The sequence below is a fragment of the Trichoderma aggressivum genome, assembly GCF_033847375.1.
Source record: "Trichoderma aggressivum f. europaeum strain CBS 100526 chromosome Unknown scaffold_014, whole genome shotgun sequence".
In the NCBI taxonomy this organism is placed as follows: domain Eukaryota; kingdom Fungi; phylum Ascomycota; class Sordariomycetes; order Hypocreales; family Hypocreaceae; genus Trichoderma; species Trichoderma aggressivum.
In genome coordinates this window covers 414345-426886 of record NW_026946380.1, presented here as the reverse complement: position 1 = coordinate 426886, position 12542 = coordinate 414345, and the positions used below count along the sequence as shown (strand labels likewise).

The following is a 12542-nucleotide window of genomic DNA, read 5'->3' as shown; positions in this document are numbered from 1 at the left end:
CCCCCCCCCCCCCCCCCCCCCCCCCCCCCCCCGCCCCCCCGCCGCGCGTGTTTGTATACATCCATAGACAAGAAACATAACGCTATCATTGACTCTATTTTACATGACATGACTTGTGTATAAGAAAAAAAGGGGGGGACGAATTAAAAGGCAGACGAAGCGAAAGCTAGATAGAAAAAAAAAGGCGGCTTGTTGTGTTGTTTCTCCTGATGCGGCTCTGCGATGGGGGAGGAGGCAAACGCGCATTGGTCAGTTGAGCATGAGCCGCATTTTTTTGGGGGGCTTTGAGCTAAATTAACGGGAGGCTAGGTTTTTTTTTTTTTTTGCACGTATGAGATTGGGATAAGCACCCGTGCCGTGTTTTTTTGCTGCAGCAGTTGTTTGGATTGGGGCGGCGTGAAGTTATTCGTCATGGACCATTTGCGGGTTTAATTTAAATTGACGATTGCGGTTGGTATATCATATTACACACACACCCACATCCCATGAAAGAAATACAGATGATGGACGAATAAAGGGTGTGCAGATGTATACAAACAAGGACTTGTGCGAAAACGAAAGAAGCAAATCAAAGTACCTTTGTACATGAGGCAAACAAGAAGCAGAAGCAGAAGGAAAAAAAAGGCAACGAGAATTAAAAAAAAAAAAAAGGCAGCCCGCCTTTACCATCCCCCCCCCCCCCCCCCTTTTCTCAAGCCTTCATCATCATCCCGCTCCCCAACAAGAAAGCCAACGCAGCAAGAAGGAAAACGAAAAGAAAATACCTAGATCCGTTCACCGAGCAGTTCGTAAGTTGTACGCACTAATAATCATCTCTGTGCAACCAACCGACAAAATAAAATATATGGATTCTCAACAACATGCCCACCAAAAGATGCATGTATACATGGGTTACATGCAGTACAATACATGTAGACACACGCACACGCATGCCCATACGCATACATAAAAAAAATCCAACCATTAAACCCCCCCCCAAGCATAATATCCTCAAGCATATATAAAAAACAAAAAAACGCCTCGCCGTCACACAGCATGAAACTAAAATAGTCCAAATATCAACAACAACAAAAAGCCCCCCCCCCCACGAAAAAAAAAAAAAAGTTACATACACACACGATCAAAGAAAAGGAGAGAAACAAAAAAAGAAAGAGGGAAAAATAGTCTAGTAAGCGCCTCTTCGTGTTACCCATAATCCTGTCTTAGACATGCATTTTTTTTTTGTCTTTTCCCCCTGTCACTCCGTTTGCTTGGCTCTGCCCCATCATCCCCATCTTTGATTTCAATGCAGTTCAGTTTACTCCGTATCCTTAGTTATATCGGCGTCCTTTGATCCTCCCTACATTCGTATATGCGGCAAACGTTTCATCGCCATCGTCACCAGAGACAATATGCGTAATCCTGCCGAGCCCCTCCTCCTCCTCCTCCTATTCCTATTCCCCCTATTCCTCCTCCCCAGTCAACGAGTCTCACTTGATAGTCTCACTTGGCCAGCAATTCCAAATACTCGGAGCGTGTTTCGGACAGTTTCTACTCATGTTTGACATCATCATCAACGCTGTATACAGGAGAAGCGGCCAAGAGTAAACAGATAACCATGCATATGTTATACCACAAAGACTAGCTAATTCTCATCATCTTGTACCAGATACTGTAACACAAACCGTCTCCACACTCTTCCAGTCATAGTAACGTAGCGATCAATCCATCTTCAGCCCAATTAGCTCTCGTAATCATACCAATCACCATCAGCCCCCTCCGCTAAATCCACCACGGCCGGCCAGCGAGTCCCTCAGGGGTAGCCCCGGGGACTGGCAGCTCGCAGGACGTAATCGAAACACATTCTGCAAAACAACTTTATCCCACATACTGCGGCTGACTCCGAACATTTGCATAATGTTGCAGAACAACAACGAAAAAAAGAAAAACAAAACTTTTGTTGTAAAAAAAAGAAAGAATAGGGGTGGCGTAGACCTGTCACCACATCCCCGCCACGGGACATCGCTACCTTATACGACATCAGGAGCATCATACCGAGGTCTGTGCCAGGAGACATCGTCACCGATCGCCCTGCCCTCCTGTACATAATCCTGTACGCCTCACGCCTCGGTGGAGGCGTCGTCCTTCTTGACTTGCTGCGTCTTGGGCGGTACCTTGTCCGTCATGCTCCGCTGGGCTCGTCGCTGTTGTCTCAAACGGCACTCCAACGCATAGCCTGGCTCGTTTGCCTTGCGCCACTCGATATACGCCTCGTATGCCTGTTGATCTCCTGGGTCTGGGCGTCGAGGCTTTGGCACCGGCTGCGGTGCGCAGCGAGCACCCGTCATGAGCGGCATTTGGCACGATGGCATATTGAAACAAGGGTTGGAGATGGGTGCCAAGGGAAACGCCGTATTCGCCATAGAAGGGACCGTCGGGATCCCCGACATGTGATTGCTCATCATAGACACGGACTGCAGTACCGTCGGCGGCCGAAACATGGGTGGTAGGTGCGAAGGTAGCGGCGTTACTGATGGCATCGGCAAAGCAGATGTCGGGAAATGGCCTCCAAGCTGAAGCTGATCCGTTCCCACCTGCACCGGAATCAATCTTCCCGCCATCAAGTTATTGAGCGCCAGGGCGTCGGCGGCCGTATCAGGAGTAGGTGCAAGCGGCGCAAGCCCATAAGGCGGCGGCGGCTGCTGAAGCGAGGAAACGTTTGGCAGACCAAGTCCTGCCAAGGACATGGCATTGGCATGGCCGCTCTTGCTGGCAAAGGGCTCCGGGGCAAAGGCTGCAAGGGGCTCCATGCTGTCGTCTTCCGAGTTGGAGCTTCGGTTGGAGACAAATGAGAGAAACTCTCGTGCTTTGGGATTCAGGCTCTTGAATCTGGTAGACTGCTCTGCTGCGAGGCTTGCGTTCTCCTTGTGCGCAATCTCAGGCCCTCGTGTGCGGCGGCCTGCAAAAGCCTCTAGAGGTATTTGCTGTCGTTCGTAGGGCTCGTGTGTCCGGAATCTCAAAATGCAAGTTTCCGTTGAGCCTCCGCTCTGCTCTTCCTTTGAGCCATCTTCGTAGCCGCTGTCCACCCTGTCTCGCCCCTGCAATTTGACATTTGGCAAGTCTCTGGTTTTCTGTCCTAGCTTCTTTAGAAACCTTTGAAAAGCCTGGTCCTTGTCAGTCTCGGACGCCTCCTTGGGCCTCTCCTCGTTCACCAAACGTGCTGTCTGGTTGGGGGACAATCGATTCGCGTCGGAGCAATCGTGAGCTCTGTTTCTCTGCGCAGTGACAATGCCTGGCAGTTCGAATACACCCTTTTGTGCTCGCCATTCGTCTGGTGCGACATGCTTCATCTTCGCCTCATCGTGGCGACTTCGCTGGCTCATGTGCATTCGAACTTTGTGAGGCGTGGCCTCGGCAGCTTTGAGCGCTGCGGTGAGTTGCTCGTCCTGGCCGTTGCCTGGCTTCCTTTGCATCAAGTTTCCCTTCAGAGGCCGAATGTCCACAACGGATGGAGACAAAAAGCTAGGGATGCTTCCCAATGGCGCAACTTCCAAGAGGCTCAGGGGATGTTCTTTCGAAGACGACAGGCACACCTGCTTCAAAATCCCATATGGAACGGGCTGTTCTTCCTCCATAGTCTGCATAATCTTGGGTTCCATTTCAGAAGACAATGCAAAAATATTCCGTCGATGGTATCTCAGGTCGCTGCTTACCGTCGCGCGATCTTGTGACGAGTCGTTTGCCTTTTCAAGATGGGCCTCGTGGTTCCTTTCCCCGGCGGATGGAGTAGTCGGGAATGCATCCATTCCAATCCACTGCTTCCCAGCACCTATCAGATTCCTCCAAACCTGCTCATCATCCATGGTTGGTGAGCTGCTACTGCCAGAGGGCCGAGTTCGCCAATCAGGGTTATCCAACGCTTGTTGAGAATTGCATTTCTTCAGTCGCTGGTAGTCGTAGGGAGGACCCAAGGCCTTGGTACGTGATTCGCTCTTCGAAGCCGTCTCTTTGGCCATGGGAGGAGGGTGAAGCCGTTTACTTCGGCTGGCAGCGCTGAGCATAGCCATTTGCAGCCTTCAAGAGTCAGGTCAGTCGATGCTTCATTGCACCAGAACAGTACGTTGCATCTCTGTACTTACCCGTTTGCTGATTGAGATTGATTCAAGCGCCCAAGTCGGTATCGATGGATATAGCAGATCTCCGTGACTGTTTTGGCTAGAAGCGAGAGCTTTTGAACGTCGATGCCCGGAGAAAAGCTTTGATCAGCTCCTTTTCTTCGTTTGTTTTCTTTTCGCGCGAGCAAGTTCTCCAATTGCGATAACTTCAAAACAGCCCAACTTCAGGTCAAAGTTGGCTTCAAGAAAAGGCTAAGCGCTGTCTCACGAATTTTCTCAGCACAAGTAGGTCAAGACAAAGATGTCGGAGGAGAACAGATATGTCGAGGTCGAAAGGTGCGTGTTGAGTTGGGCTGCTGAGATGGCTTCCAGCTGGCGGACGGCTGATATATATCCGCGCCTGGGATACTCCGCAATAAAGTCGCTTGCTCTTAAACAAAAGGAAAAGACACGCTCAAGTGCCAAAGGCTGGCAAACAACCCGCACCTGTTGGCTGGGATACGAAAGTCCAAAAAGAGGCGGATGGTGAGTTGCGTAGGATGCAACGATAGCTTCGCATATGGCTGAACGATGGGCGAGATTTAAGATTTAAAATTCGCTCCAGGCCAGCCTCTGGAGTCTTCGTCTGGGCAACCGTATTGTTGACTTTCCCATCAACGCCTGCCTTGAAAGGCCTCTATGGACGTCGCTGAGCTGCTTCTTCCCTTTTGGCGTGCCATTTGATCTTGACGCAGGTGCATCTGACAAGATCGCAACTCACGAGTGATTTGGCGTGGCTTTATGGGGAGTCTTCTTTGCTCTCTCCGTCAACTACCTCCTAGCTTCGTTCCATCATCAAGGAGGAGAAAAAAAAAGGTCCCAAGGAAAAATAAAGAAACAAGTGCAGCTGAATAACGAGAGTCATAGTGAGAGAACAACAAAAGCGTAAGTGTTACATAGGCATATAATGTAATGGTAGTCAAACTAAGAGGCCTTCCATCGCTGAACTCAAACTCCAAGAAGTACAAAAATTTCCAAACAGAGATAATACAAAAATTTCCAAACAGAGATAATACAAAAAGGGGCCGGCCATCTTTTTTCCAAAAAAATACGTTCTCATCAGACTTTCACGTACAGCGTTGCCATAAGGCGAGTACACCTCTCTAATCCCCTGCTCTGGCCATCATTCTTTGTTGCCCTTAGGCGTTCTGAGGGGCGATGCCGCCAATAAAGGCGGCAAACTCCTTCGGGTTTCTGGTCTGCAGGAACACGGTGCCAGGACCAGTAAACTTGCAGACAAGGCCTTCTCCGGAAGAAAGGCCAGAAATAATGCCGCCAGAGGCTACCCGCTCCAGGACGTAGCTCGTATTCCACGCCACAAGGTGACCGTTGTCTACAATGTACTTTTCGCCTTGTTGAAGCTATTCCAGCGGGTTAGTGTCTCTAGCCAGGACGGGGGAACTCATATCCTGGACTCACATCTTTCCTGATAATGGCGCCAAAACTCGAAACCCAGAGCAGACCGGTTCCAGACATCTTGTAGACAAACAGACCCTCGCCGCTGAAGATGGCCTTTCCCAGACCTTGCCGCTTGTAGTCTTTGACGACAGCCTGGGTAGAGGCCAAATAGGCGTCGTGTCCCACCGACCACTGCTCCTTGCCGCTCAATCTTATGCTCGTAATGTCTCCCAAAGAGGCGGGCGCGAGAATGAGTTCTCCCGGCCCTGTGTAAGTAGAGCTGGCGATCTCTCCGCCCGCAATGATCTTCTTGACGCTAAACTTGACATTACCCTTGAGGGTGATTGTGGGAGACATGGCGACCATGGCACCTATCATGCGATTAGACTTGATCAAACCACGACACCGTAACCCCTTCTCGCTGCTCATCCAACGTACCTGGCTTCGCATGCAACGGGGCGCCCATGGCCAACTGAATAGTCAAAATCGTATTAGTATCGCGATGGCTGATGCGATAGCTTCCCCCATTAAAGGTGCCAACATCATCGGTTGTCGCGACAGCCCCAACAAAGTTGGTCGGCGGCGGAGCTCCACCGGCTTGGGGTGGTGTCGTCTGGACAGGCGGCTTCTCCTGGGGATATGGAGCATTCTGCTGCTGCTGAGGGAAGGGAGGAGGAGAAAACTGAGGCGGTGCTTGTTGCTGCTGCGGTTGAGGCTGATACTGATGCTGCTGCTGCTGTTGTATTTGCTGCGGCGGTGGCGGCGATTGCACCTGCTGCTGGTAGTGGCCAGAGTCGGGAGTCGCCGCTGGACGCACGGCCAAGTTCAGCTGCTGCGATTGCGAATGCTGGTGCTGGTGCTGCGGAGGCTGGCTCCCGGGAGGAGGGGGGTAATGGCCCGGCGAGGGCTGCTGGATCTGGGGAGACGGCGTATGCTGGGGCGGAGGAGCATAGCTGGGCGCCTGTCCCGGCGTTCCCTGAGGAGGCGGGTAGAACTGTGTCTGGTTCGCGGGAGGTGAAGTCGGAGGCGGCGCATATTGATGCTGGTGCTGGGGCGGCGACTGATACTGCTGCGGAGGCGGAGCGTATTGCTGCTGCTGGGGCGGCGGCGGCGCTGTTGGTTGTTCACGTTAGCATTGGGAACTTGTCGTGTGTCGTCGCAATGGCTTCTCGAACAGAACGGAACGGAACGGACCTTGTCCTGCGCCTGCGCCGGGAGGAGCTGCGATGTCGCGAGTCAGTATTTGGAGATTGGCGGGGTGAAGGTGAAGCTGGTGACATACGCGGGTAGAAGTGCTGCTGCTGGCCAGACATGGCGATGGAGGAGTGTCTGCTGATTGAACAGTTGAGGCGTAGAATAAAGGGGAGAGTGAAGAAGCAAAGAGGAAGAAGAGGAAGAGGAAGAGGAAGAGGAAGAAGAAGAAGAAGAAGAAGAAGAAGAAATAGTTGGCTTGGCAAAGGCGCAGTTGGAGCTGGTCGAGTCGAGCTCGATGTAAGACGGCCAAAGAAGCCCCGCTTCCGAGCTATCAAATATACATACAATGGACTGGACTGGACTGGAGCTTGACAATCCCACACAGGCCACGTATATTCGCTCGGGCGAGGCGTGTGTTGCACGTGTGTTGCCGCACTGGAATGGATCAATTCAATGGGTTTGACTCCAGCCTGGAAGATGCGGATGTGCACGCAAGTTATAACCTGAAGGGCACCAGAATTCGTTCGCACCAACAGAATTGAATCTACAGCGATTTTACGCGCTGCACTGCAACCATGGCGCCAAGCTCGACCCCGCTCGTGGCCCAATGAGCACCCGCACGCTGTTTGGAATCGCCCTCCAGCGCCCCCGCCGCAGCGTCTCCATTGGCCAGCAGCCCGGTTTAGGCGCCTCTCTCAGCGTCTCTCCGAGGCCTCACAGGGCTCAACTGTCAATATACATCCACTGTACGGAGTAACATCAATTGAACCTGAACCTATACGAGTCCGGCCAGGGGTTGTCAATGATTCCAGCATTGGACGTCTATTCGCGTCCATACTGTGCATGCATGAACCGTTGATCCGTGGACGTGTACATACATATACTGATCCATGCATTCAAAAACAATTCCTCATCAATTATAACCTTGTACATCTGGGCCCCCGCGACCGCCTCTTCAATTTCTCCTTGCTCCCGTCAGCCGTTGATATTGCCAGTATATGCCTGGCCATTGTTACCTACTAGAATCTGCGGATAGACGCTGAGCTCATCCTGCTCCATAATTGTTCCTTCTTTAACACGTTTCCAATTAATTAACGGGAGTCCTAGGATTAACGATTTATCCACGGCCGTCATGAAAAGTCCTTTGGAATCTGACTTTTGTGGACAAGGGCTTCTTTGCTATCAAACTGAGGTGAAATTAACTTTGGCTGAGAACCTTGGTCAAGCCGCTCCATATCTTTCAGTTCTATGGCTAGAGTCAGAGATGTTCATTGTTGCTATGTGAAATACCAGGTATTCACACCAGGATCTGGACATGGAAATTGCCAATGCAAATCCTATGGTTTATAGTCTCGATAGAGCTTGTCACTCCGTATAGCAGCATCAACGGCATAAATAATGTGTGGCCATGCCCTATACATAATCTTTTTAAAAACGGACGCCGGATACTTCCATACAAGTAGATTTCATATGATGCAAAGACGGTTGAGCATGAAATCTAGCGTTCAGTAATACCCACCTAGTATACATATACACCCTCACTCTTCACATATAATCGTGACTCGTTCGGCACATATACATGTACCTCAGCCATACCTCGTCAAACCCCACTCATATATTTGGTATCTAGCAGTACATAGACAGTAAATAAAGTCAAATGTTCGAAACCACATTAACTCTATCAAACCCCATAACTCTCCCACTTAACAAAGCCATGGGCTTAAAGTTATCTTTTGTTGAAAAGCCCAGCGACAACAGATGTAAACAATAACAAAAGAAGTAAATGGCAACGGGGCTACCGGTCATTTATATATCAATAATCCCCATCTCCCTCGCCATTCACTCACTCATCCATCTTCACTCCATACAATTTACAGGTCAACGTCACAAACTCGCCAATATAAACAACGTTCAGCAACTTCCCACTGCCACCAATTTACCCAGCTACTCTTTGCCAACATTGCCAATATCTGCCCTCATTACTCCTTTCGCTTCTATTTTTTCCCCAGTTTCAGCTATATCCAGTAACAATGCCTTCTCTTCGCTGCCTCTTCGCCTTCTTCGTCTTGGGCCTCGCCTCTCTAGCCTCAGGCCTCCCCATCCTCGGCAACAAGCCATTAAACCCCCTCGGACTCGAGACGCTTATCCTCGAGGAACAAAGAGATGGCACACGCAACGTCTCCTTGGGAGATAACATCGAGAAGAGACAATGGCGTGACTTGCCAAATCCCCATTTTACCCTCATCAATGCCACCCCCTATAGGTGGCAAAGGGGCTACATCCACCAGTACCAGATGCCAGACTGGGAAACCGACTTCCCCCAACTCATCTATCCAGGAGAGTTGGCTGCTATCCTGATTCAGCCATCGAAAGGATACAAGAACTGGGCAGACTCCGCAGCCGAAGTGGTATATCACCTCGTGGGAACGTCAGAGCCCATGTCGTTCATGGTCAAGTTCAACTATCGGCACGAGGCCCTCCAAGTCGAGTTCCTTGAATCCCTGTCTTCCATGAACAACGCCAAGGCAAGCGTTCACGACTTTGACATCAAAACGTTCCCCTACGGCGCGTCAGCCTTCACCATCGCCGGCGAAGAGGGCGACTTCATCACAAACGATCCGCCCATCGGCTGGATGCAGGCCATGCTTCCCGAACTGGCAGACAAGCCCCTGCGGGAGATTGTTCTCGGGAGGTCACATCACTCCGGCCTATGGTACCCTCACATATGCATTGGCCTCGCGATGCCAGGAAACACCGTGACGCAGAGCATCAACCTTCGCGAACAGCTCGGCAACGGCGGCATCCGCGTCCTCGACTTCCGGCCCCTCAAGACTGAAGACGGGTTTCGCGAGATCCATGGCGTACGAAACAATGACCCCTTGGGTGGCAAAATGTTCCAAGGCACCGAGGGGGCCACCTTGAGCGAGCTGATACAAACCGTCAACGAGTTCAATCGAAAGTACCCCGGCGAGCTCATCATCTGGGATGTGCACGGCCATGACGCCTGGAACAAGGAAGAACAATTCCGCCCACTCAATGACAGCCAAGAAGACCGTGTAGCGCTATACAACGAGTTCCTGGCGCTGGAGAACCGCGTCGTCATCCCCGACGACGTCAAAGACCTCAGTACATATCCCCTATACCGCTTCATCGGCAACAAGACATCCGCCGTCCTCGTCAACTTTGACGATGTCTGGCGCGACAAGGATATCGACGTGTTCCCCGGTAACCGCGAGGGCTTCGTCACGGGCAAAATCTTGCCGCTCAGCCACCCCTGGAGCAATACCAACAACGTCAACACGATGACCAAGGGCCAGGTGGCCTACTTTCACGCGATTCGACCCGTGCCGCAGAGGCGTATCAACATTGCCGAGTGGATCTTGACGCTCAAAGGCATCCAATTGTTACGGGACAGCATCTTGGAACAGTCCGGTGCTGCGTGGCGGTCATTGTTTGCTAATCTCTGGCCGGCGACGACAAGCGACTCTTATCCTAACTGGATATCGGTGGACAATGTGCGCGGAAACGATCTCAAGACTCTCGTCATGGCAATGAACCGTTGCCTGGTGGCAAAGAAATGCGGTGTTCTCGGTGGTAAGGTCATCATGGCATAAGCTTAGCCGCAAGCAAACGAATAGATTCATACGGGTATTCTCCATCAACGGTGTTTACATTTACAGGGTAGGTGATTTCAGTCTCCTGTCAGTATTCTCACCCCTGATGATTACATGCTGACCTTTCCAGGAACCAGACTCGCAGAGGACTTGTACGGACCGCATCACGCGGCAGCAATATTGGTCGTTATGGCGGAATTCAGCCATTGAATCCCGCGGCCATCGTTGATTGCTGGTATTCAGGAGACGTCCACGATCACATGTGAAAAAAAAAAAAAAAAAAAAAAAAAAGAGGCCATTCACAAGCGAGTTTCAGACCTCAGCTACGCTCCACGCAGTACGAAGCTTGGCAAAGCCTCCAAGATGACAATAATCAAGGGCATAGCAAGATGCTGTTCACGTGCTGGGACCTGAGATTGCCCCCCCCCCCCGGAGTCCATATTATAAGGATAAGATCAAAGGTGTTTGATGCGTGTGCACCGGCAGTAGACTTTGGGCGCGAGAACGCGCCGAGCCAGCAGCGCGGTGTCGCCCAGGGAGGAATGGGAATGGGAAGATGCATGAGGCGATGATCCCTCGCTTGCGGCTAGTGCGATCTGACGGCTGTCACAAGCTGAGTTGATTGATTTGACTGGATGCCGGTACGATGCCGCCAGTGGTCGTGCTGGGCGTGGTATTGCTCTCTTAATTCATCAATACCCTCAACGCCGGCGCTTGGGCTTTGCTTCGCTGCCTCTGCCTCTGCCTCTGCAGAAGAAGCTGGAACGGCCTTGCAGCGGGCTCGTACGAGTTACCACGGTCAAACGACAACCGCCGGCATCTCACGAAGCGCCGGCGCGAGATGAAATCCGCAAGCTCGGACACTCACACGGACCTACAGCAAAGGCCCTGCTGACGGCAAGTGGCGGAGCACCAGGCGTCGATGCCCTCGTACCGGGTGTAACAAGAGGTTGACCAAGGCGCCTGGCTGTAATTCTTCTTTTCGCCGACGGTGAACGGAGCATATATTCAAGTTACTCGCAATCCACAGCAGCAACATCAAGTGCCTTGTCCCATGGATCAATCAATTCTCCGTCCACGCAAGGGAGGTCCCGGAAGAGATGCCTAAAATGCCCTCCTCCACGGGCTTCTTCTGGAAGCCATCAGTCAAACTCGTTCACTTGCATGCAGAGGCGCTAGCAAGGCCCGGCCGCATGCTGCGCGACTTTTGCAAGTGAGTTCGAAGCAAAGCGGCCGGCCACGTTTTGAGCATGGGGAGGGAGAGAGAGAGGAGGATGGATGGATGACATGCTAGTTAGTTGCCAGATTGAGCGTCGGTATCCAATGTATTTCATGTTTCGGAAAGATTTTTGTTCTTCTTCCATAGCTACTGCAACGGTATTATCCGGAAGCGATCCCCGTGAATCCTACTTTGGCCTTTTTGTTTCTTTGGAGCCGCTCGAGTGACAGATAGTGCCCGATAGTATGTATAGTAGTTGCTGAATATGACTTCGATTCCATTTCGGCCAATTAGAGCAACATGGAATTAATAGGTAGCTCCCCAAAAGAGTCCAGGGAAGAGGTTTCATGTTCGTAGCCGTGCCCGGTTATGTCTGCTAAGCTTGGGGTCTTGCCATACAAATCCTCGGTCCGTCCCAGGCGCGTGCTCCAAGATTGTGGCTTGCTACTGTCAGAGATGCTCGGCCGAAACATACCATCAACAAAAGGCATGTCTCCGCTAGACGGATTGCCTGTAACGTTGGCTGCGAGCCGTCCCCATCTGCTATTATGGAGCAACTGGATCTCTCCAGGGGGTTGCCGGTATTGCTGTTTGCATGCAAGCTTACTCGTCCCTAGCAATGGAGAAGACTTCCTCTTTCGGTCCGTTCCGGGTGCCACTCGCTCACGAGGCGGCAGCGACAGCAGGCATCGCCCCTATCGTTAGCAAGTCTGGTTTGTGGATAAACTCGACCGACAAGGGATGGGAAATTTTCGAGCGGACCATCTCAGTGAGGTTAGAGTCGTGTTTGCCCGTTCGACTCGACGACGGAGCTTCTGCTTTGATCCGGAACCAAAGTCTCGGGAGAAGCAGCGGCTGGAGAGCTCTGGCGGTTGGACCAAGACGAACCTCATAGCTGGAAGCGAGCCGTCTGGCACGAGTTGGATCCAACGAAGGGGGTTGCATTTCCCCAGAAAAGCGTGTAACACGACCTGCTCTATACAT

At 51.6% G+C, this 12542-nt stretch overlaps 3 protein-coding genes across 3 annotated transcripts; 1 reads left to right on the top strand and 2 right to left on the bottom strand.

Moving 5' to 3' along the window:
- Positions 1-2099: 2099 nt before the first annotated feature.
- Positions 2100-4046, bottom strand: Triagg1_4527 (uncharacterized protein; the record flags this gene model as incomplete). Its single annotated transcript, XM_062898940.1, has 1 exon — positions 2100-4046. One exon carries the CDS (start codon positions 4044-4046, stop codon positions 2100-2102), a length of 1947 nt encoding a protein of 648 aa, XP_062756544.1.
- Positions 4047-5272: 1226 nt separating this feature from the next.
- On the bottom strand, positions 5273-6844 carry Triagg1_4526 (uncharacterized protein; the record flags this gene model as incomplete). The annotated part of the gene is made up of 5 exons (XM_062898939.1): positions 5273-5494; positions 5553-5902; positions 5970-6644; positions 6726-6752; positions 6814-6844. The coding sequence occupies 5 exons, from the start codon at positions 6842-6844 to the stop codon at positions 5273-5275; spliced, it is 1305 nt and encodes a 434-aa protein (XP_062756543.1).
- A 1911-nt stretch (positions 6845-8755) lies between these two features.
- Positions 8756-10339, top strand: Triagg1_4525 (uncharacterized protein; the record flags this gene model as incomplete). Its single annotated transcript, XM_062898938.1, has 1 exon — positions 8756-10339. One exon carries the CDS (start codon positions 8756-8758, stop codon positions 10337-10339), a length of 1584 nt encoding a protein of 527 aa, XP_062756542.1.
- Between the last annotated feature and the right edge of the window lie 2203 nt (positions 10340-12542).